This window comes from Protomyctophum bolini (genome assembly GCF_963924005.1).
Source record: "Protomyctophum bolini genome assembly, chromosome: 4".
NCBI classification, from domain to species: domain Eukaryota; kingdom Metazoa; phylum Chordata; class Actinopteri; order Myctophiformes; family Myctophidae; genus Protomyctophum; species Protomyctophum bolini.
This window is the reverse complement of record NC_137865.1, coordinates 24,550,027-24,575,175: the sequence shown is the minus strand read 5'-3', so window position 1 is coordinate 24,575,175 and position 25,149 is coordinate 24,550,027. Positions and strand designations below refer to the sequence as shown.

General features: G+C 43.2%; 2 protein-coding genes across 6 annotated transcripts in view; one reads left to right on the top strand and one right to left on the bottom strand.

The window, feature by feature from the left end:
• trim44 (tripartite motif containing 44) overlaps window positions 1-25,149 on the bottom strand; it is a 466,525-nt gene that overhangs the window by 115,239 nt on the left and 326,137 nt on the right. The gene's annotated exons all lie outside the window — the stretch shown is intronic.
• phrf1 (PHD and ring finger domains 1) lies at window positions 4,067-24,643 on the top strand. Of its 4 annotated transcripts, XM_080762563.1 has the most exons (20): window positions 4,103-4,146; window positions 4,703-4,780; window positions 5,235-5,569; window positions 6,491-6,607; window positions 7,755-7,948; window positions 9,839-9,922; window positions 10,096-10,229; window positions 11,650-11,738; window positions 12,095-12,270; window positions 12,763-12,895; window positions 13,053-13,177; window positions 13,279-13,463; window positions 13,788-13,910; window positions 14,108-14,262; window positions 15,205-17,128; window positions 17,258-19,620; window positions 19,838-19,914; window positions 20,820-20,921; window positions 21,519-21,647; window positions 22,311-24,643. In XM_080762563.1, the coding sequence occupies exons 3-20, from the start codon at window positions 5,482-5,484 to the stop codon at window positions 22,473-22,475; spliced, it is 6,363 nt and encodes a 2,120-aa protein (XP_080618689.1). In that variant the 5' UTR covers window positions 4,103-4,146; window positions 4,703-4,780; window positions 5,235-5,481; the 3' UTR covers window positions 22,476-24,643. The 4 variants fall into 4 exon arrangements, with proteins under 4 accessions (XP_080618690.1, XP_080618691.1, XP_080618688.1 ...); XM_080762564.1 differs by lacking the exon at window positions 4,703-4,780 and having other exon boundaries at window positions 4,067-4,146; XM_080762565.1 differs by having other exon boundaries at window positions 4,085-4,780; window positions 12,095-12,255.

Genomic DNA, 25,149 nt, shown 5'->3' with positions numbered 1-25,149 from the left:
ATCTATCTATCTATCTATCTATCTATCTATCTATCTATCTATCTATCTATCTATCTATCTATCTATCTATCTATCTATATATTAGATAACATTATATATATTAGATAACATCACACTACTGACACTACGACAGTTTTGGACTTTTTTCACAATAATGAAATAATAATAATTTTAAACTTAAGCAAACATGTATGAAGTAAATAGCCTATAAACAAGACTTATGTGGCTACGATACACAACCAATACATCTAAAATTGTAGTTGTATCGGTATTATGTTCAAGGGAACACAATGTTCCCATATGTTCTCCACTGCATGGTTATAGGCTAGGTTATATTACTCGCCTCTATAGTTTGTTCTATGCAATATATTTAAATAAACAGCATTTGGGCTTGGCACCGTGACTAAACTGTATTAACCATTCCGTGTTATTTTTCCGATATGCAGGATACGCTCTCCCGTGATACACAGTATTACTGTGTGTTATGTAATAGGCTTATTATGTTTTCCTCTATATACAGTAACCAGTAGGGGGCGACATTGAGTTGGTGGGTTTGTTGACAGCACATGCAAACCCATCTCGATTTTGAGTCACTGGAGTGAAGTCACAGTCAAAAGATTGAAATGTACTGCTAGTAGCCTACTACTACTACTACTACTACTATTACTACTACTACTACTACTACTACTGTAATTGTTGAGGCTATTCATTCAATACACAGTTTGTATATTAATGTCTTTCAAAGGAAATGGCATAATTTTTCCTTGTTTTTCTCCACGTCTGGAATGATTCCAGACATGGGTCATGTGGCAGCCAAGTCTATGGACCTGTTTGTCTTATTCATAAGGCGCCAAGACCTGCCCTATAGCACTGTTTGTTTTTTGCAATGTATTTGTGCGTGTTATAAGTATTTTTTGTTGAATTACTGATGACAAAGTCAACAATGTATGTATATCCATAACATAAGCAAGCAGCATAGCAAACAATACACTAGTTATTTCTTTCAATCATTTTATTAATATTATTTTGATCATTATTTTCACAATCTGACACAGATACGCTACACGATAATGTTTTGATTATACAGATATATGCATATGAAGGTATAGTTTCATGTGACAAGCTTAAACTAGTGTATTAAGAAGATGATCATGTAATATAATTTTGAAAATAATAATAACAGTAAATAATAATAATAATATTAAAATTATTGAAAGAAAGAACTAGTGTATTGTCTGCTAGCGTGCATGCTGCTTGCTTATGTTATGGATATACAGTACATACTGAACTTGACTTCATCAGTAATTCAACAAAAAAGACTTACCAGTAACTGGCCGCGTGCACTGGCCATACAGTATATACATATGTATCGATCAGCGTGTCTTGAGTGTACAGGGTTTGATAAGGTCAGATCAACATATGGAATGTCAGAACAGGTCAGCTCCATATATGGAGATCTAAGGGTGGCAGCGTTGGCAGTGTCTTGAGTGTACAGGATTTGATTCCTGCAATGTCATTTTTGTTGAATCTTTAGATAAATACCTTTTGAAATGTCTATGAGAAAAAATAATGGGGAATTATTTCCTGGGCCAATCGTCGTCAAGAAACTAAGAAAGGGGGCGGGACTGCGACACTATATCCATATACTAATATTGATGACATCAGGGATCTCCATACAGTATATGGGCTTAATTGCGACAGCAGGTCGCATTTACACTATATGATCCCTGATTTACTATCATCCCTGATGATGTCATAGTGATGTCATGAGACCTGGGCACAATATATGAAGGCTTTCCCCATGTATGGGGATTGTGAGTGATGTGACGTGACAAAAAACTCAAGGTTTCATAGTTGGCATAGCTGGCAGCATCAGAACAGGTTCTGACATATACCCATATATGGAGATCTAAGGGTTTGAGGTCAAATGTAGAGTTGATAGCCAATATTGATGACATCAGGGATCTCCATATATGGGCATAACTGCTTAACTCGCATTTACTATGACATCAGGGATATCCCTGATGATGTCACGATGACCTGGGTACCATATATGGGGGCTGATGTCACATGATGTCACGATGACCTGGGGTGGATGTTTGGATATAGGCGTTTTGTGCTCCTGTTAAGAGTTCTCAATGTATTCTTACTGACCACTGACCAGTGAGGTGATCCTTTACAAAAATCTTGTTCTTTGGTTGACTTTGTTGATTACATTAGTTGCCATTTTATCACTGGAAAGATTTGCCTCTAAATGGAAACCATGTAGGTAATTTGATATCATCTTGTCTTTTGATAACATTGTCATTGTCTTGGTTCTCCAGAATCCCAATGTCACTTAAGACTTCCCAAAACAAACTAATTTGACTACTTCTCGGCCTGGGGCCCATGACCCACTTCTTTCCAACCCATTTTGCTACTCTAAACTGGCTCTAGGTTGAAGACAAGAGTTAAGCAAAAAATGGAATTGACATTCAAAATTGTAAATGCAACCTTGCCCTCAGTCAGTGCCTGCATTCTTTGTTGCTATGCCTTTTGGACTGAGTGTTTGACTTCACTGTACTCTTGTTGCTGTTTATATAATCTAGTCTAATTAACTATTCAATCAATCAAAGCTGTCGGCCTTGATGAGGTTTCTATTTGACCCAAAGTGAATGAATTCAGTTTTACCCAGCCAGGCCCAAGTGTAATGATAGTTTGTTATCAGCAAGCCTGCAGGTGCATACCGAGTTCAGAGCTGAGGGATTTTCTTAACCTGCAATTTGTACCTGGCCGACACCAGCAGAGCCGGGTCATCCTCTAACAGTGTTATGTTGACCTACAGTAATACACTTCTCACAGTGTGGATATAGAGACACCCCCTCTGCTCCCTACAGCCTACTCCACACCACATTTGGAGTGCACTCTTATTGGTTAGCGAAAATAACAAGGTTTAGTCTGGCAGCCCGGGGTATGGGATGGGAAATTTGCTATAGAACTTCTTATTGGCCTAAAATATTGTCTATATATACATTTATGAATCCACTTGCTGACCGGCTGATGGTATTGAGCAATTATTTTTATAGGGGTTTATATGTGACCATACCATTGACATCTTATATAAGGCAAAAATGTCAAAATGTCATTATGCTTTAAGTAGCATGTCAGTGACGTGTCAAATAGGGGGGGTTCATGATTCTGAATCCATTCCAATTCCAAGCATTAGTTTTGCACAAAAAAACACTCCTTGGGCTAAAAACAGCCATTGCAATCATCACAAATGTGATGAGATCAGCACATGGCTATGGCCGTTTTTAGCCCAAGGACTCGTGTTTTTTGTGTAAAACTAATGCTTGAAATGGATTCAGAATCATGAAAATCCCCTAGTTTGAGGACTAGGACTAGTTTGTATGCCAGTTCTCATGCATGTCTCACCCAGGCGTTTTTTCTCCTTTGAAAACAAAACTCCTGCGGCCTCTGAGACTATAGAAACATTAACATTGTTATCAGTCAGAGAGGGCAGGGTCTGCGCCAATCTACCTAGTATACCGTTAATCATAAAAGGTTTATAGGCTTCGCCTACTGTGTGCTTGATTGCATCAAAGACAGCAATCACTTTAATACCTGTAGTGTGTGACTGTGTATGTACATACATGATACAGACTGTATGTACAGTTATATTACACACAATACACAGACAATTACAATTTAGGCATTTAGCAGACGCTCTTAATCCAGAGCGATTTACATTAAGCAAGAACAAAAATATACATCAATACATAAAAAGTAGGTACACAGAGTCATTAACCCTGTTATAAACAACATAGCATACAGTTATATTACATAGACTTAAACCTGTTATATAAGTTATATTACATAGAGACAAAAAATGAAATAAAACTATATTTTTAATGCAAATAAACATTAGACAAAATGCAATTAAACAATATACTTATAATACAATGCACTTTTGTGCACTGCAAAGAGGCTTCCCAGAATTCCAGCATCATTTATTTTTCACTATAAATAAATGGTCTGCGCCTTTAAGAGTGTCACAGTGATTTGAGTGTGTTCAGCCATTTCCGTCCGTAGATATATCAGCCGGTGGTGTCACTCAACTCTACACAACCGTTTAAAACAACATGCTTTTACACACACATGAATGGGGTAGGTGTCTTAATACACGTTTCATACATGACTATGGGGCCTAGCGTTTTGCACGGAAGACGGACAACTAGCGGTATCACAACATTCTGCGAATGTCACAATAAAAATAAATACAACACCAACAAGCTTGCAGCTGGGGCTAGCTAAATTTAGCAACACCCATGCTAATGCTAACGCCGTAGCTTCTAGCTAACTCCATCGACTTGCATAAAGGGAGAGCTAGCATTCAGCATTGTGCGATAACAACAGGCTCCGTATAGTGATCACAGCAGGGTCCCATAGCTAACAACATAGCCTTGCAACGTCTGGACGGTTCATGAGGTCAAATGTAGTAGTTTGTGGGGTTTAAGAGGCAGTCTTTCATACTTGTTTACAAATACAGCCTCGTTTCCACATAGTGTAGTGTCCAGGTCTAGTTTACCTACAGAATGCAGCATGCTAGTCGTCTGTGAAGCAGTATCCAACCAAACACAAACAGCTGCTAGCCTCCACTGCTAACCTCTCAAACTTACTGACCCTAAACTAGCCTATGAGATCCATGTATTCCTCTACTTAGGGTGGGGTAAAACATCGGTAGGATTAAACTCGTAGTCGCCGTGGACCTTTTCCACAGATGGCTTAACGGCAGCTGAAGGTAATATTAGTTGTGTTTAATTTATTTACTTGTTACTGTCTATTACTTGTTGCTGTCTACCAGCATGGACAACGTATTGCTGCATACCTATGTTAGGTATAGGGTGTCTGCAGGCTCTGTCTTTTAATAGTTTAATAGACCTTAAAATATCAGTTAACATTTGGAGAAATTGGCTGTCAATGTAGGGTGTTGCAACTCTAGATTCAAGTTCAACCCATTATAAAACAAATTCTAGTGATGCAAATTAGTTACTAAAATATATATTTTTTAAATCATCAATGCTGTTGTATTAAGAATGGCAGCATTAATGTTTTTTGTCCACCTAAAGCAGTGATAAAAGTAAAAAAATGAATCGACCACATCCCACCCACTACCTAAACAAATAACCGTTATTTATTTTAATAGCAGGACCTGTCATTTTGTGATGTTTTGTTTATGTTTTCTTTATTCCCAGGAGATCATGCCCTTCATTGACCTTGTAGTGTCATAAAGCTGGTATGGAAATCATCCACTTTCCCCTTGTCTAGTGTCTTTTGAACCTGAGTGGCCTTGCATTAGATCTAACTCTGACAGTAAATTGATCTGAGAAACCTCTGTGAACTTGAGTGCCAGCTGCACTTTTTTCATGATCTGACCTGACCAAAGTCTGCAAACATACCGTAAGAGATATTGCAGCTCTGTTGGTTCTCTGATGGTCAGCCATGGATGGAGATGACAGCCAGGATGAGCTGATCAACTACAATGCATCCCATGGCAAAGGGAAGAGGGCTGCAGCGTGGGCCATCTCAGGTAGCGTGTGTGAAATGCTTTCCTCCACAAAATGTAATCGTATTTTAATTTATCCATAAATTGTCCTCAATCATACCCATGACTTTTGTTGAGCTGCAAATTCAGTACCACTTAAACACTCTATACTTGATAAAACATATTCAGTACCACTTAAACCCTCTATACTTGATAAAACAGACCTGTAAGGAACGCACATGGTACACTCTTATTTCACTCTACGCCAAATCTCTTGGCCCCAAAAGACTTACTTAATTCTCTTCATTCCCGGTGGAACATAAGGCTGCGACTATTTGCTTCCATCTGGTCCTATCCTGTGCAGCATGTTGTGCCTCGCTCCCATGTCAGGTTTGCCATCTTCAGTTCAGAGGTCACAGTTGTTCAGAGGTCCAGGTTGTTATCGTTCGCCCCTAAAATAGCTGATCTAAAATCTCACTGGGTTGGGTTGCGAGCAACGTGTTATGAGTTTGTAAATCGGCTATTTTTGGCAAACGTTCCCCCAAGAATTCATGGTTCATGTGGTTAACAAAAGTGCCATTTTAAGACTTGAGCATATTTAGATTTTCTAAATAATATCATGACTCGTAAGTGACACATAATTTTCATATTGTCCCTAACCATACCTCCACTCAGATAGGGTATGTGCGACTGAAGCAACCAAACGGTCACATGATGTGACTCGTAGGCGTGTCACCTGCAACCGGAAGCTACACTAGACTGGAAGTGAACAGGACATATCTGTTTCAGTCGTGCGTGTGGAACCGTGCCCTTATACTTAGTTGCGCATTGTTTCACACACTGAAAATACGCAACTCCTTTGTGGTTGAATCATTGTCATAGCACAGCATCAAACAATGTCTGGGGGGGGCTGTAGTGTAGACCAATCTATTATCAGCTAATTGGTCTTGCGTCGTTCCCTCCCAGATGACTCGGACGATGCAGAGGAGGATTCTGGGGATGGAAATTCTGACACTGGTGAGGAAGAAGAGGACGATATTGACGGAGAAGAGGATGAAGAGGAGGAGGAAGATGACAGCGACGGTAAGATGCTGTGACAATGTGACATGCATGCTTATTCAATGCACTGCCTGGGACTGGAAGTCATGAATGGAATCAATTAATTATATTATTACAGTATTAAAAAGTAAGGGCAAATAATATGAACACAGTATTTCCCTGTAGGCTTCATCATCTTCTCAAAATAATGAAAATGTGGCGCCGAATATATATTATTTCAACGCTTTTAACTCAAATCTTTGCTTCTGGGGGGGGTCCCTGGAACAACATATTTTGAGATGGGGGTCAGAGGCCATTTGCATATAATTGTTGGGGTCCTTGACATGAAATATTGAGCACCACTGATATAAAAACATAGGGTATTTCAGAAAACTGTCATGATTTAGAATTAATTGTTTTAATTTTGAGTCAGTCCTAAATGGGTTAACTCTTTGACTGCCAATATTGATTCAGCAGTCACTAACTGCCTCCGAATGCTTCTCCGGATCTGGGGACTTATTTTATTATTATAAGACCCCAAAATGAACTGGAAGCAAAATTGCTTAAAGCTAATGTGGCTACCGCCTTCTTATAAGTCATCAGAAGCGTTAATAACTGAGGTAGCAACGATTTAGTAATGAGCCACTAACATCGTAACCTGACGCTGCCAGATCCAAGAAGCTTGCTACACAAGTTTGTTTCACAGCTTATTGGGATCTGGGATCTCGGGAGCCAATTCGATGACGGGGCTGTTCCTTTTTTTCAAGATACTTGGTAGATGATTGGATGGTTTCGCATGCTGTTGAAACAATTCAGAGAAAAAAGGTTTTTAAGATCGTGGTTACAATGGCGGTGGACTGGGGGAATCATTTCATTGACGGACCACAGCGTAACCTAGCGAAGGGGACGCTGCTAATAATTGATCTCAGCGAGACCATTCTGAATCAATAAAAACCCAAAATGTGAAATCGACAGCAGCGAGCGCCATTGGTTACTCTGTATCGACCATACAACGTTAGTATAATGGGTAATGTTTGTCCAACAGGCATACTTACACGTTTCATAATTTTTAGTCTTACCCGATGCAGTGGAAAATTGGTCACTGCACTCGCATGTGAAAATGCAATTGAAACCTTGGTGTATATTGTCTGTACGTCACTCACATCATGTACGTGCGTATGTGCCTTCCCAGATGAGGTGGAGGAAGAGGGTAAAGCCCTGGAGGGAGCGGTGGGGGGAACCTCTGCTGACCCTGCAGGGCTGAGCTCGGACGAAGACACAGAGAGGTGTCCCATCTGCCTCAACTCATTCAACAGCCAGCCTGTAGCTACGCCAGAGAGCTGTGAGCACTACTTCTGCCTCGACTGCATCCTCGAGTGGTCCAAGGTGAGTTGGTCATTCACCGTAAAATATGGTTTTGTATTGATACCAAAATGCATGCACATACGTATACTAGAACATATACCCAGCTATGTCCTCCCCCAACTATTTCCATAGACCTTTTAACGTGGTACTAGAATGTTGATTAAGGTGGTGTCCACATGAGGATGTGTTCTGCATTACCCGGGCAAGTATTTAGCCGATCTGCCCTTTCTACCACACAGATGGCGTTTTAGGGGACCTAACCCGGGTCATTTTGAAACCACCTCCCAGAGACGCGACTTTGTCGTCTCCGTGTGTACAGCGAATGCGCCTATTGGCTGAAACGGTGACGCCCCCTCCAAACTAACCTCATGTCACCAGACGTTCCACCTCCAGTATCACAGCTTCCCCTCGCCCCCTCCAACCTAACCTCATGTCACCAGACGTTCCACCTCCAGTATCACAGCTTCCCCTCGCCCCCTCCAACCTAACCTCATGTCACCAGACGTTCCACCTCCAGTATCACAGCTTCCCCTCGCCCCCTCCAACCTAACCTCATGTCACCAGACGTTCCACCTCCAGTATCACAGCTTCCCCTCGCCCCCTCCAAACTAACCTCACGTCACCAGACGTTCCACCTCCAGTATCACAGCTTCCCCTCGCCCCCTCCAAACTAACCTCATGTCACCAGACGTTCCACCTCCAGTATCACAGCTTCCCCTCGCCCCCTCCAACCTAACCTCATGTCACCAGACGTTCCACCTCCAGTATCACAGCTTCCCCTCGCCCCCTCCAAACTAACCTCACGTCACCAGACGTTCCACCTCCAGTATCACAGCTATTTTTTATTTGTACATAATGTCAATAAATCTCTTCTCCGAAAATAGCCGATCTGAAGCCATGCAGTGAGCTTGTATTTTCGGAGAACAGATATAAAATATGGTAATTACCAATCTGGAAAGACGGAAAAAAACGGATGATCTACATTATTGTTAGCCTACTAATGGTGTAGTGTACAATAGATTAGTATATAGCCAGGCTATAGTATAAAGATAGGCAGCACAGCCACCGCACTGTCTGTCCGTAGCCTACCTTTCAGGCATGCAGGTCTGACTGTGCAGTGCACACTGCATGCAGCACGCATGGACCTCGTCAAAGTGCTTCGTCTTCTTGGGTGGGTTTACTGTCTATATTAGTCTATAAACGGCCTGTTTTCACTGTTTCTAATTCCTCTTTTTCATACTTGTATAGCCTATGTGCAATGTTTCGATGTGCAGGCAGCAGGGAATCAATAAATCTATTAACGAGCATTTATCTGACATTCAGAGGTGTTGCGCTGCTACGCACAATATATATATTCAATCTCCAAAGTCAAACTCATATTAAAGTTCACAATGCATCATGCCGCCCCTTGTGAGCTTTAAGATCTACAAATCTCATGCATATGTATACATTACTTTGTAGCCTACTTCTGGCAGAAGAGGATATATGAGAATATTAGTAGGCCTATGTAAAATAATTAAAATTGTAATGATTTGTAATGAAAAAGAAAAACATCAGCAACAGTTGAGTATGCCCATGCCTACTGAATGACTATGCCACAAGGCCACATATATATGCATTTTACAGGCCGTGCATATAATATAGCCTACACTACACGCAGCTTTCTCTGGGTGTCCGGAGCTCTACCGCTCTCGCCTGGACTACATGCATAATTAACCGAAATGTGGACGCTCAAAACTTTAATCCTGTTTCAAACGGGTAACAGATACAGCCCGCGCCATATCATCTTTTTACCGGACAGATGAAGAAATGAAAGCTAAGCAGTGCACTGTGAAGCAGTCTTCATAATATCATATGATAATTGTGTACAATAAGTGTGCAAAATCCCATCTCTGTTTGCTCCTCATACAGAATGCAAACTCCTGTCCTGTGGACCGTATTGTCTTCGGTAACATTTACCTAAGGAAGTGTTATGGTGGCAAAGTGCAGAAGATGGTGAGTGACCTGTGTTACATTCACACTTTAGCTGTGTGATTTACTTACTTGTTATAGTAGTAATAATAATAATACAAAGAGTCTAAGAAATTTGACCAAGGACCTTTTATGTCTTTATGTTTAAGTTTTCATCTGGTGGACTTAATGTGGGGTGTGGTCTTGGTCCGGTCTAGATCACTGTACAGAAGCCAGTGAAGGAGGTCCAGGAGGAGGTGGTGGATCTGGAACTGGAGCAGACCAGCTGTGAGGTCTGTGGTGGCAGTGACCGCGAGGACCGCCTGTTGCTGTGTGACGGCTGTGATGCCGGGTGAGAAGACTTATCTATCATCATCATACTAAAATTCAGCAAATGTCTGTCTGTCTGTCTGAATGTCCCTGACAGCACTTTCTCTCAACCTTGCCTGGCCCAATCACTCCCACTTTTCACACACAGGCATGGACCAGAATTATATGGAGGTCTTCCTGGAGCCCTTTTTCCACTTTCACACATTACTGATTTATAATGAATTTATTAGTGGATTAAAAAAATGCACAAATGGGTCTTGCACTGTCAATATCACATGAATATGAATGCAAAGTAGCGGTCCATGTGTGGACAGGCTACCTGTCGCCGTTGTGCATGGTGAGATGTGTGCAAACCGTGTAGTTTATCAGGAGAAGAATACCAAAGGATGCAACATTAATTTATTAGTGAATTCACCTCGCACCCTCACACACCTGCGTCCCTTGGCGACACCTGCATCACAGGCCACCGTTCTCACCGTTACCCCACTGGCATGCTTCCTCTAGCTAGCGCTGCAACACAACAAATTGTGCCCTATACAATTTGGCGCCGCTGACTGTGTGTGTGCGTGTTCGCCGTGTTGCATCCTTTGGTAAGCTTCTCCTGATAAACTACACGGTTTGCACACATCTCACTATGCACCGCGGCGACAGGTAGCCTGTCCACACATGGACCGCTACTTTGCATTCATATTCATGTCATATTTACAGTACTACGGCCTTCACAGTGTGTGTGTGTGTGTGTGTGTGTGTGTGTGTGTGTGTGCCAGGAGGCGGTGTGTGTGTGGGTGTGCGCGCGCGCACAAAGTGACCTCACAATCTCCGATCATCTTAATATATTTATATACGCTCCAAAAAGCGTTTATATTTTGCGGGACAGACGGATGAGGAGCAGAAATGAAGCGCCAGCATATCGATCCATTTATCACCACGGAGAGCGCCCTGGATGAGGAGATACGAGTCATTCATGGGAGTCAATGACAAGCTAATAGTTGCACACAGCGTTAGCATACGGCAAGCGAAAAGCGAAATGCCAAAAAAACAAATGGGAATCATTCTGAATATTCTTATCTCGCCCCGTGTCGTTTGGACGTCGCTAGGACGTCCACAGACGAACGCACCTCTCGGTTCCAATCCTTATGACGTTTCCAGACGATTTATGTACTAAATGTGCGCGCGCGTGTGAGAGGCACGCTAAACTGTCAACACTTCTACAATAAGCAACAATATAGCTGACTGTCAAACATCATTGTCCAATGTTCTTTCAGAGCAGTGGTTCTCAAACATTATGCATACAGTATACACAGCACATAACCCAAAGTCTGCAAATACTTTGAGTGTGCATATCCCCGGGTATGGACTAGTTCATTAAATTGTGCAATATTGCATCTCATACAAAAAGTATGAGATGTAATTTTACATATTAAATTAAGTATTCATTTCAGGTACCACATGGAGTGTCTGACGCCCCCGCTGGATGCTGTTCCTGTAGAGGAATGGTTCTGCCCGGAGTGTGAAGCCAACAACCGTCATAGTAAGAATACATGTTTGTTGGTTACATAAGAATCCCTCTGGCAGGGCGTACCTACACTCTGCTGCCACCTAGCGTGGCACAGAAAGACTTAAAGTTAAATTAAACCAAATGTGGTTTAATTTTACTCCAGTTTACTTATTTACATAATTGGAGAATGTAGAAGAATTGTTATTTTGATCAACGTTTGCCTGTTATCGCTCATAATCGTACCAACATCAATACAGCATGGAATTGTGGACATCGTATCTGACGCTAAATCTTATCAAATGGTGGTCCGTGGTTCAAATTCTGCATAAATAATGGACCTTGATATGAAAAGGGTTGAAAACCACTGCTCTATTATCATCCTGACTCAGGGGGTTCGGCAGAAGAGCAGAGTGAAACAGACAGCTTACTCAGTGACCGTCCCACCACCAGCCGCTCCCGGCGCTCTCCGGAAGGACCCACCCGGGCCATTGCCCGCACCCAGCAGAGCGAGAGGGTTCGCGCCAGCGTCAACCGCCATCGCATTACACAGGCACGCACAACGCAGGTTTGGCATGAGGCGTGATGCTTCTTTTTGTCTTGGCCCCCTTGGCAACTCACCACCTCAACTCACAATACCGTTGGCCCCTGTTCTTGATGTTGGTGTGTTGCGTGTGTTGGCGTTACGGTTATGCAATTATGCATCCATTTCTTACCTTACGTTTCTTTTGTGACCCATTCATTGTTCTGATGCTTTTGGGCAAGTCTACTCAGTAGTCAGTACCACTAAAATACTACTTAAGTAAGTGTGTGTGTGTGTGTGTGTGTGTGTGTGTGTGTGTGTGTGTGTGTGTGTGTGTGTGTGTGTGTGAGATAACTGTTACTGCACTGGATTGCACATGAATATACTGTACATGGGAGTTGTGCTTCAGACAGACTGGTGCATGCAATGTTGTGTCGGCATATAAAAGGTGTTACCCGTTAAAATGGGCAAATTAAACAGTAATGAATGGGGAACACTTTGAGACTCTGTAGAGTGAAGGAAAGTTTCTCTCACCAGCTGGCTCCTAGATTTCTGATGCAGTCCTCCTGGTTGGATGAGACCATCAACTCTGTAGTGGCAGGGCTCAACACTGCAGTGTACATACGGGACCTCACGCCCCGTGCTACCCCCAGCCGCAGACGCAGGACAGGTAAGAGAGAGAGAGACACACACACACACACACACACACACACACACACACACACACACACACAAACACGTAGTATATACAAATCAGTTGAGCAGGTACTCGTATGTGTATATACAATAATATTGATGCATTTCTGTGACCGCAAATTTGTCCACAGTAAAGAGGCGAAAAGGCAGAAAAAAGACGACCTCCTCTGCCAAAGGAACAAAGGGCAAAACTGCGAGTACAGGAGTCAAGAGGCGGAAGAGGAGGAAAGTGAGGAGAACAAAATCCAGAAAGGTGGTGAGTACTGTTCTGCTCGAAGCTAGAGATTTAACCGGGTGAATCTACTTTGATGTCTCTTCTTCTCATGCTCTGCCTCAATCTCTTGGCGTTTCTACTAGGTGGTGAAAAAGCAGGCAACGCCACGGGACCGAATTGCTCGTAGCATTGGGATGGGGAAACCCAAGAATGGGTCCTCTCTCCCCACAGTGTACAGGGCTGCAGAGCAGAGTCTGGGCAACATGCGCGCTGACATCGGGGCTTCCTCGTTCTCTGTGTACGGCGATCCATTTGACCTGGATGATGTGTACGTTGACATTAAAAATGATTGATTATATTATCATCATATTGTAATTGTTATCATCACCCCCTCTCCCCACCACCTACAGATTCAAGTACACATTTGTTCCTTACTTAGATTAACTTTGTTATTCGGCGATGATTTACGATTCTGTCCCTATTGGTACATAACTTGTATGGCACTGAGTCGACTGAAGGTGGCTGCGCAACGCTTGGGTGAAACTGAGTGCAACTTTTTCAATCTGATTGGTTTTCCAATCGTACTGTGACATATATAAATATCCTTGTGCATGAATGTAATGATTTATATTATTGTTAATGATTTGACCAGTGAGGAGGATGAGCCGCAGGCGCGCGTAACATCCCTACTAGAGGCCAAAAGACGAGGCATCTCTCACTCTGCCCTTCGCTCTCATCAGCCTGTTGCTCGACCAGTCGCCGCTGGTTTGTCCAGGTAATTGTACCAAACCACACATTGTCCTGAATATGCCTAGTAAGCTTCACGCTTGTGTGCTTAGAATCCTGTAAGTGGCAACAACAGTTAGATTGGTGTTGGATAGTTAGATTAGTTCAGATTAAAGTCTAATACTGTTGTGAATTTGATTGCGAAAGTGTTCATAAATGCTGTTGTCCTGTTTTATGCTGTTCTAGAAGAGCTGTGGGTGCCCCCCAGTCGCTGGGAGTTGTGGAGCCAACCCCCATGCCCGACCTGCTGGGGAGCATTCTGTCAGGACAGAGCATGCTACTCATGGACAGCTCTGATGTGGTCATCAACAGAGATGGCACCCTCAAGGCTATCAAGCCAGGTAACATGCTACATAAACAGGAGATACCCGGTAGGCTCCTGTCCTGTGTGTGGGCCACATAAGGCTACCTACTTTAGTCCACTGAAATGGCATACACAAATGTAACAAATTGTTACTGCAGGTATACATAAGACATTTCAGTGCAAAATTATAAAGCAAAGCTTTGTCAAAACCTGGAAGTTGCAGTGGTGCTCACAAATATCCTATAGCCAAATAAATGTAGGCCATCAGTGCAATGAAATGCGCTGTTATAGAGGAATGCTACCTGGAAGTCTGTGCTCCTGTGTTTAGGATTGTGTTAAATAGCTGATCCGGCCTAAACAAATCAGTTTCTGTCATGAAAAGGTTTTTAGTTTTTACATATAAATCAGTGCTCATGGCACAGGTTCCTCTGCTTGGGTTATATGAAAACAGTGGGAAGATTTTCGTGGTGGTGAATGTTAGCCAAATGCTCAAGGGCAGGAAGTGATTACATCCCTGTTAAAGGGTATTAAAACAGCCAATCATGAAATACAAATTAAACACAACCATTTTTGCAGTAACATGCATACTACACACTAGAATGATTTGGCCTTTTTACATGTTCCAGCATGCTGGTGTAAAGAGTAACATTTTATACTTGTTCCCTTGTAAACAATACTGTGTTTGGAGTGCAAGTTTTATTTTATTTTATTACCTGTGGGATCTCCTTGGGGGACTTAAATCAAATCAAATTTATTTATATAGCACATTTAAAAACAACTCTCATTGTACCAAAGTGCTTCACAAATACAATACAATACAATACAATATATTACAGTGTAGAAGACGTCAATAATAAAACAACAGAAAAATAGGACAGAATAGTTGGAACATAATGGCTAGGAACATAATTTAATTGCAAGTAGTCTTAGTTTATTATAATGCTGCATTTAATATATTTGTAAATATACTGTGTTTCAGTGGGTTTGCCAACATCGTTGATGCCAGTTAGAAGCGGCTCTGGAGAAACGGCCACTCGGGTCAACCCTGGGATGTCGCCTACCCTAGGAGACGTGCCGGGACCCTCCCATAGCCCCCTGTACACATCGTCTTCCTCTCAGAGCTCCCCCCATCTATCCCCATTCAACCCCTCGTCATCTTCACCTTCTCAGTCCAACCATATCCTTCCACCCTCTGTGGCTCATCCCCGGCTGCAAGGCCCCAACCCCTACAGAGCCAATCCCTCCCCCGGACACGGCCACAGGGGCGCCAATGAAGTTGGTGTACCTGGTGGATCGCACAGAGGGACCACTTCCTCTTCGGACACACGGCCCAGGGGTCTAGACATGTCTCAGCCTAAAAAGACCTCTGCTAAGCCTGTGTGGGAGGGCGATGTATCTGTTCTACCAAGGATACCAAAAATAAAAAGGGAGAGTAATGGTGTCATGAATGGTTGCGCCAAACAAGATGGTGGTAGTAGTAGTAGTAGTACTGGTGGAGAAACCAGGAACATTACTAGTCGGGGAAGTAGTAGCAACGGCAACCCTACAGTAGGTATGCACAGCCTGGCTGGGAATGAGAGTAGACAGAACCGTGTGGACCCGCAACAGGGCAGGACTGAAGGTCAGGCCCAGAGGCACAGGCCGGACAGAGCAGGCACTTCCTCAGGCTTTTCAAACTCGTTCTCCTCTTCCTCCTCTTCATCTACCTCCTCCCAGGCAACAAATCGCCCGTGCTCTTCGTCGTCCTCAACAGTGAGCTTCCGCATCAACGCTAGTAGGAACTCATGGCAGGCACGGCGGCTGAGTGGCCCTGCGTCTTCCACAGTCGCCGCTGGGGCCGCGTGGGAACCTGGGAACGCAAAGGAAGAGGCAGACAAGAAGAGACGGCAGAAGAGGGACAAACAGATGCTGTTGACATCACAAACAGCGGTCAAAAAAGAGCCAGAGGACACCTATGACCCCTTTGATCCCACTCAGTCTGACTCGGACAGCTCGGATGGGGATGGGGATGGCAACAGTCAGGATTTAAACGCCAACAACTCCCATCAACCACATGAAAAGAAGCTCCCCGTTCAAGGAAGCAAGAACATGTTGGGGCCAGTCCAGCGGGGTTTAGAGCAAGCAGCTGTGGTGAAAACCGAGAGAGTTGAGATTGAGATCTCGCAAGAGGATTCGAGGAGGGCTGACGATCCGGGGCATGGGGGGGATGTGTTACGAGAGGACAGAGGCTTTGGGGAACCAGTCAAGATTGAGAAAGGGACGGAGCCAGCTGACACTAAGGTTAAGACACAAACCATGTCGGCTGACGCTCAAGTTAAGAAAGAACCAGTTTTAGATGATGTGAGGCAGCCTGAAGGGGATTGCCCAAGCCTGAAAAAACCTTCCAAATCTGAGACCACAGAATCCACCTCATGTCTGACTGTAAAGACTGAGAGGTTGAATACACAGGAGGAGACAGGACACAATGTCCAATCTCCTAACCGTTCCCCTGCAACCCACAAAGCAGAAGCGTCAACATCCACATCAACCTCTCGCAGTAGGAAACCGAAGGCGGAGATTAAATCCGAGCCTAGGAAAAGTCCAGAAAGGTCCATGTCCCCACCCCTGTCCCAGTCCCCAGCGAAGCCCTCTGGCCTTGGTAAGAAACCCTCCAAAGGAGGAAGGTCACCAAAAGGGCGCCGCTCTGCCTCTAGCAGCCCAGAGACGGTAAGGAGGAAAGACCAGCAGGACTCGAGCCACACCAGCAGGAGGAGAGAGAGGGAAGACGACGGAGAGAGTCGATCGAGGCGGTCAAGGTCCAGAGAACGGAGGAGGGCATGCTCGCCATCAGACGGCTCCCACTCCCCTGATAAGTCACGCAAAAAGAAGAGGCGATCACGGTCCACAGACAGGAGGCGATCCAGGTAAGTGTAATTTACTCATTTGCAAATTAATATCCCCGGTGCTCACTATGCATGTGCTGTTATTCTCTTTGATCCCGAGGAGCTCATGGTTAACATATATATTCTTTACATCTTTATTTCCAACTTTAGGTCTGCATCTCGGTCCAGCAGCAGAGATCGATCTAGGATGTACAAGCGTAGGCATGGAAGCAGAGAGAGGAGTGACAGAGGAGACCGAGATCGAGAACGTGTGTCAAAGGACAACAGACGTGCACGGTCTCGTTCACGGTCAAGATCGCGGTCGGCTTCTAAGTCCAAATCAAGATCTCGCTCTAGATCCAGGTCTAGGGAAAGAAGGAAAGAGCATGCACGACACCCACCGTCTTCTTCCAGTTCCAGAGATCACATTGAGTCACGATTAAAAGAGAAAAAGAGGCTCAGGTCTCGATCCCGGTCAAAAGACAAAAAGAGGCCACGGTCTCGATCCCGGTCAAGAGAGAGGAGGAAAGAGGAAGGGTCATCTAAGACTATGCAGAAAGCATCTGGGTCATCTCACTCCTCGTCAAAAGAGATGAAGGATATAAAAGACAAGAAGAGGGAGAGGGATCTATCAGGGTCCACTCAATCCTCCAAAGAGATGAAGGAAGTGAAAGACAAGAAGAGAGAGAGGGATCCCTCTCGAAGTACCACTAAAGAGGGTAAAGAAACGCAAAAGAGAAAGCGAGAGACTCCCTCCTCTTCCTCTGCCTCGGGGGTTAGCAAACATGAGCCCAAGACACACAGCCAGACATTAACAACCAAACCGGTCAAAGATCCCGAAATTGTCAAGGAAATTAACGAAGACAAATCGACTCTCGATATGTTTGATGACTTGCTGAAGCCTGTTCGCAAACGAGTAATGAAAGAAGTAAATGAAATGTCCTCCACCCTTTCTCCTCCTCAAGACACGGTTGAAGTGAAGGACATTAAAAAAGAACAGCTGACGCCCATCAAAATTGAGATCTCTGCCCGGCCCTTGGCAGCACCATCGAAAACTATGCAGATCAAAGTAGAACCCATTTGGCCAGAGTCGCCTTCTCACTCACCCCTGAATGTCACCTCCTCCTCCACAGAGGTGGCCCAGCCCTCTCCTTCCATATCCACATGTGGCACAGTGGACAGTGTCCAGGGGCTGGTCTCTCGGCCTCCACCAGTGTCGCTGGTCCCCACTATAAGTGTTGTGTCCACGATGGCCCCTGTGAAGCAGGAGGATGGAGAGAGACTATTCACAGCCTCGCCAATGCAGGAGGATGAGGATGCAGAGCCACAGTTCACAGCCCCTGTACAGCAGGAGGATGTGGCGACACAGTTCACAGCCCCTGTGAAGCAGGAGGATACAGAGACACTATTCACGGACTCTCCGAAGCAGGAGGATGAGGATGCAGAGACACACTTCACAGCCCCTGTACAGCAGGAGGATACAGAGACACTATTCACGGACTCTCCAAAGCAGGACGATGAGGATGCAGAGACACACTTCACAGCCCCTGTACAGCAGGAGGATACAGAGACACTATTAACGGACTCTCCAAAGCAGGAGGATGAGGATGCAGAGACACACTTCACAGCCCCTGTACAGCAGGAGGATGCAGAGACACAGTTCGAGACACAATTCACAGCCCCTGTGAAGCAGGAGGATACAGAGACACTATTCACGGACTCTCCAAAGCAGGAGGATGAGGAGACACTGTTCACAGCCCCTGTACAGCACGAGGATGTGGCGACACAATTCACAGCCCCTGTGCAGCAGGAGGATACAGAGACACTATTCCCGGACTCTCCAAAGCAGGAGGATGAGGAGACACAGTTCACAGCCCCTGTACAGCAGGAGGATGCAGAGACACAGTTTGAGACACAGTTCACAGTGAAACAGGAGGATGAGGATACAGAGACACTATTCACGGCCTCTCCAAAGCAGGAGGATGAGGATGAGGAGACACAGTTCACAGTCCCTGTACACCAAGAGGATGCAGAGACACAGTTCACAGCCCCTGTGAAGCAGGAGGATGGCGATGCAGAGCCACAGTTCACAGCCCCTGTACACCAAGAGGATGCAGAGACACAGTTCACAGCCCCTGTGAAGCAGGAGGATGGCGATGCAGAGCCACAGTTCACAGCCCCTGTACAGCAAGAGGATACAGAGACACTATTCACAGCTTCTCCAAAGCAGGAGGATGAGGATGCGGACACACGGTTCACAGCCCCTGTGAAGCAGGAGGTTGCAGCACCACTGTCGGACTCTGACTCAGAGGACTTCAACGTGGATATGATGTTGGACAGCCTTGACTTTGTGAAGACTGAGAAGGTGGCAGAAGGTGGCACCGCTGTCAAACAGGAGAAGGAAGGAGAGGAGGCGAAGAGTGAGGGAGGACAGGTGTCTGTCCAAGACGCCGCCAAAGCCAAAGCCCCAGTAAAGAGAGTTACCTGGAACATACAGGAGCCTGAGGGGCCTCAGCCAGAGAAAACTGCTAGTAGTGAGTATCACCAGTAGGTGGCTTTATAGTACCACTACTGGATATATATTAGCTACATGAACACACATTGTACTAATAAACATTTGACTGTACCTTTTTTTTTTTTTCTCACAAGTGAGTGCTTTTGCATACCTATAAAACACATAAGAAAATAATTTACATCTGGCTGTCAACTCCACCTGATTTGTATGGATTTGATTTGATTTCTTTCAAACAGAGTTGGCTCTGTATAAACTGAAGCTGAAGCAGGAAGGAGCTCGCAGACCCTCTTCCTCCATCCACATAGCCAGTCAGGTTAGATCTCTTCATTCAATGACTTATTAACCACTGATACAGTATTTGACCCTATGCTTTTAACGTGTTCAGTGCAGTTTGTATTATATATACACTTCCAAAAGTGACCAGGGGGTGGCATGCTTTGCCAAAAGATGGGATGTGTGTTTATTTTTTATTTTTTTCATGAGTCTAGAGTAGACACGTGGTCGAAACTGGAGTTGAGGGAGCATTTTCAGATGAAATGAAACTAAACAAAACACAGGAAAATGAAAGTGATTCTCATACAAGCTGTGTGGGTGTGATTATGAAATACAATACTACACTATCAGCATTAAGACCTGTGGAATGTGGATGAATGATGTAATAATTTCCTCTAGGGAATGTTTAGCAGTTGGGGGGGAACAGGGCAGAGACACAACATAGACCAGAAACTAAACTATTAAATCCAAAATGAACACCAAAATTAATTTAAATATATAATGATAATATAAATAAATATTACATTTACATAACATTACAGCCAAAAAGCAGTTAATCATCTGGCCTTTCGTTTTGGGCTTTAAATTAAACACTAAATAAAACAGTAACTGCAGATCTGGGTCTGGGTGGTACGCCAGCCTGATGGGCAGATTAGGCACCTTGCTCGTCTTTGGTGCCCACTTCTATACCATCATGTGCCTCTGATTAAGCACTTAAAACCCTATATACTTTATCATATGACTATCTATGAGATCAGCTGTTTTCACAGTTTTAATCTTAAAAAGGTCGATCCAGTAAAGCAAATTAAATGGAAGGTTGCTCTGGATACTATTCTGAGTAGTTTGCTACTACAAAAAAATGCATTTAATGGTTAATGCTTAGTTGCTGTGTCTTCTGCTCTCATCTCAGTTGTCCAGTGTCACAGCCTTACCTTCTCTCTCCAGGATGTTGCCGGTGCTGCTGCCAGTGATTCCTCCAAGAAGGGCAGCGTGACTACTGGTCTCCTTAGTGCCAGTAACATACCACCAGATCGGACTCAGAGAGAGGTGGGTGATGCACAGAAAGGGACAGACAATGTGACATTATGGCACGGAACTCTTAGTGGCATGGCGTCTGTTCAGATCTGTGTCTCTGTATAGACTAGGGATGTCCATATTCCTTAGACCCACTAGGGAGGACTGGGGAATATTCCTCCCATTTTTCACAAAAATAATCCTGAACATTTCTTGTCTTAGCTTGGCCGACAATAAATCAAAATGACACCATCGTAGCACAGTAGCATGCACATGTTGCATCAAATGACAGCCACGGTTTCCTTGTAGAGACTTTTGCGGCCTCTCCTTGAGCAACACACAGGTGTTTGGCCAGCAGAGTTGGTATATCATAGAAATCCAAAGAGCACATTCTCCGAACAGAGCACATTTCAGAGAGCACACTACCGGTAGCAGCTCTTCCATGACGCTCCAGCTGTCATCAGTTACAGATCAAGGGTCCTAGCGTCTGACAGTTTTGTGACACATCTTGCACAAAAGTGTGGTGTGTGTGTGGCTGTGCTGCAGCACTGTCATTATTCTTCTTTTTTAATATAAATGACCTCAAACAAACAAAATGTAGCATTCATTGTGTTTTCTTTGTGCCCTCAGTATTTGAAGAAGCTGCACATGCAGGAGAGAGCTGTGGAGGAGGTGAAGCTGGCCCTTAAGCCCTTCTACCAGAAGAGAGACATCAGCAAGGATGAGTACAAAGAGATTCTACGCAAAGCTGTCCAGAAGGTAACCATTGTAGTTTATAGTATCTTATCCAGAGCGACTACGGCAAACGTTTGGAGTTTGGACCACAAGTTCATGGGTTCAAACCAAAACTCAGTGTATGAGTAGCATGTGGCTTGGGTGCTGTTTGTGTATAAGAACAAATCCAATAGAATTTGTTTTCCGAATTCAGATTTTTCTATCGGAATCCTTTAGGATTTTTTGGCTAGGGAGTTGGCAAAGCTTCTAAATCCACAGGATTCTCTTAAGAATGGTTGGGTAATTTCCAGAGTGTACTGGGAATGCCTGATTTGCTGCATTAGGAACTAAATGATTCTTCTGACAGAATGCAACATAAATTGACAACATGCATGGTTAGAACAATCTAAGTTTTGAGTTGGCTATCCAATAAATTCTGCTTTGTGAGACGAGTCCCCTGGCATCTACCTAGAAAACATATTTATATATTATTACAGTAGCATCCGTCTGCAAATGAACAATGCAAACCGATCGATATAGACAACAGGCAAGAAATGCAGACACACAGATAACGGGCAGGTGATGACACATTTAGAAGAGAAGGTTCAGGGTGTAATGTAATGAAATGACATTTCCTGTCAGACGTGATCACATTCCATTATGGAAACAACAGTTTGAGCACATGCTTGTCACTGTCATTGTCACTAGGTGTGCCACAGCAAGAGTGGAGAAATCAACCCTGTGAAGGTGGCCAATCTAGTCAAAGCTTACGTGGACAAATACAAACACACCAGGAAACGAAAGGAGGAAGACGAAGAAGAGACGGCACCAGAGATGGAGACCGAAGGCATGATGAACACTGATAGTCCATGAGGACGGTCAGGCCCTTTCAAATACTTAGCTTCACACTCGGTCCACATTATACTTTGGCGCATTCTAACGCTCTTGACATTACCTGTCTTAAGAGTCCCATTTTGTCCATTGTTTCGGCATGGCTTTGGAGGATTGATCTTTTTCTGTTATTGCGGAAATGCAAAAGACTTTTTGTTGCTTTCCCTGAAGAGCAAGATGTATTCTTGCTCATGAACTGTAAACTGCCAAGCATCTGTGTTTGTGTAGTTGATATCAGAATTTAAACCTAATGTAAGGCCCAGAGGTCATGTCTTAAAGAGGCAGCTCTCAAGGACCCTCTCTCATTGAGTGATAAAGTTCGGTAGCCATCTCTACAGGCATAATGTCTGGGAGGTCGCATTGTGTTTTCAGTTTTCTATGATGTTTTGGTATTTGTGGGAGGGAAGGGGTATTTATCGGCAGTGAAACTAATTTTCGTAGTTATGAATAATTCAGAAAATATGCCGCGATTTGCATATTAACTGTTTGTCATGTTGAGGAAAGACACAAAAATATATAGATTAAGTTGTAAATAATTTAGATTTGATATACCGTATACACTTGTATGTCCCTTCGAGCTTACTTGCCGGTTATGCATAATTGAAGTGTATTGTGTCCTGGGTTATGAACTTGATTGTTTTTATGCTTTTTGTTTCTCCAGTTTTACTACTTTTTTCCCCTTTTTTTCTTTACCAATATTGGTCTCTACTGTCTGGGTGAAGGTTTGCTATAACAATAAGTAGCTTAACATATCCCCCATTCTACACCACAAAGCTCACCTACTGTATAGTGTGAGATCCTGATGATTATACAACCATACTTCTTGTTGGAACAGAGGTGATCATGGTCTGCTTCTTCATCATTGACGTGTGAATTACTGGCCCCCTTTTATATTATGCACCCCCTCTCCTTTGTGCCTGCTTGGTTTCTTAAAGGAAAGAAAATAAATCTGATTATGTTCTCATGGAAACTGCAGAACCACACCGATGTGAAGATTTTAGTTTGCATACCAGGCAGCTTAACTTGTCTGTGTCGCTGCCCCGAACAATTTAAACTGAATGTGTTGTCCAGCATTGTATTCCTAGCAGATAACCCATAGTATGAGAGATTTCCCATTGAGTCCTAACCCCTCTTTCAAGCCAAGAGTAGACTTATTTCTAATTACCGGCTACCTAACAAATGTCTATGTCCATGGATAGTTATTTGGAGTTGGCGTTCTGTGCACTAACTTTGTGAGAAACCAGTCACCCCAGAACAGTTTTATTACAAAACATATTTCCCACAACATGCAAAAACTTATAAAATATTTTTCTTTATAAATTGCAATCACGCAGCAACTTTGTCAAACAGCGTTCTCTATATTACCAATTGAGATTCATGGAATGCATTTCACAAATCCACAGGATTGTTAAAGATGAGAGCAAGCGGAATCATTTCTTCAAACAATATTCAATTGTTATTTTGTGTCTCCACAAAATGGTGGTTTGGAATCATGTAAACCTCCATGTTCCCCTTTGGTTTGTTTTTTTATGTTAAAAAGCTGCATAGGAATACCATCATCTCGGCTTGTTTGTATGTCCATAGTGTTTGTTGCTTATACTGTAAAAACACTGGATTTGCCTTGTACTTTGTCCATACCATTGCAATTTATTGGACTTTGTCACAACGTTTGAATGCAGGTGCTCACATGTATCTAAATTGTGCTTTTGTTTGTTCTGCTTATCTTTATTTACTATAACTAGGCCAGGTGTTTCAAAGAGGTAACACTCAAAATAAATTAGAGTAGTGCACATGATTTGTCCCAATTCAGTTAATGTAGTTTGTTTTGCCTATATAGTTTTGAAATTAAGATATACATAAGGGGAATTGGGTTGGAATGTGTTGGAACTTGGAACACTTCTGTGAAGATACTCCACTTTAACAATAATATAACTTGCTGAATGTGTGATTCACTATGAAAATCATAGTATCACCTGTTGATGCATGATAAGATGTCGGATAAGAGGACTTTCTCAAACGTGAGCTACTATACTTTGCCTGTAAAAACCTGATCTTGCTGGTGTATCAAACTGAGCAATGGAATTTCCAAAATGGAGATTATCTGTAAATATATTTTTCTGGGACAAGGTTTTAATAAAAAGTAAAACACATTTCAAAATACTTGAAACCTTATATATCATACAAAATAAATCATGGTCACAATTTTGATCCTTGCCAACTCATAACTCAACTGTTTTGTAGAGAGATAGTTATGAACGGTTTTCAATGTAGTTTTAAACCAATTTCAACCCCATCTTTACATCTTTAGTAACTAAACATCTACAATTAATTGTATCGGATGCTTTCTTTAAATCTATGAAGACTTAATGCATACCTATTTCTTATCAATTGAACTAGATAATTATTCAATTTCTATTAATGTTGACCGATTCTTCTAAAACCCAACGGGAAATTCCACCTTCTGGAAACCCAGGACTAGTTATGCACAGAACCTATTCTAAATTTATTTTATGCTTATCCTGACCTGATCATGTTACTTCAGTGACCATTTGACTGGACAGCCTCCACTTCCAGTAAAAGTACAAAAAGGCAGAATAATTTGGTAAGAAATTAAATTTGATAAAGTGACTATCTTAAGGATATATCATTTAGTTGC

Coding starts and splice junctions, on each gene's coding strand:
- phrf1 (XM_080762564.1), top strand. CDS start 5,482: ATGGATGGAGATGACAGCCAGGATGAGCTGATCAACTACAATGCATCC. Junction 11,739..12,094: donor TGAAGCCAACAACCGTCATA/GTAAGAATACAT, acceptor ATCCTGACTCAG/GGGGTTCGGCAGAAGAGCAG. Junction 14,263..15,204: donor CCTCAAGGCTATCAAGCCAG/GTAACATGCTAC, acceptor ACTGTGTTTCAG/TGGGTTTGCCAACATCGTTG.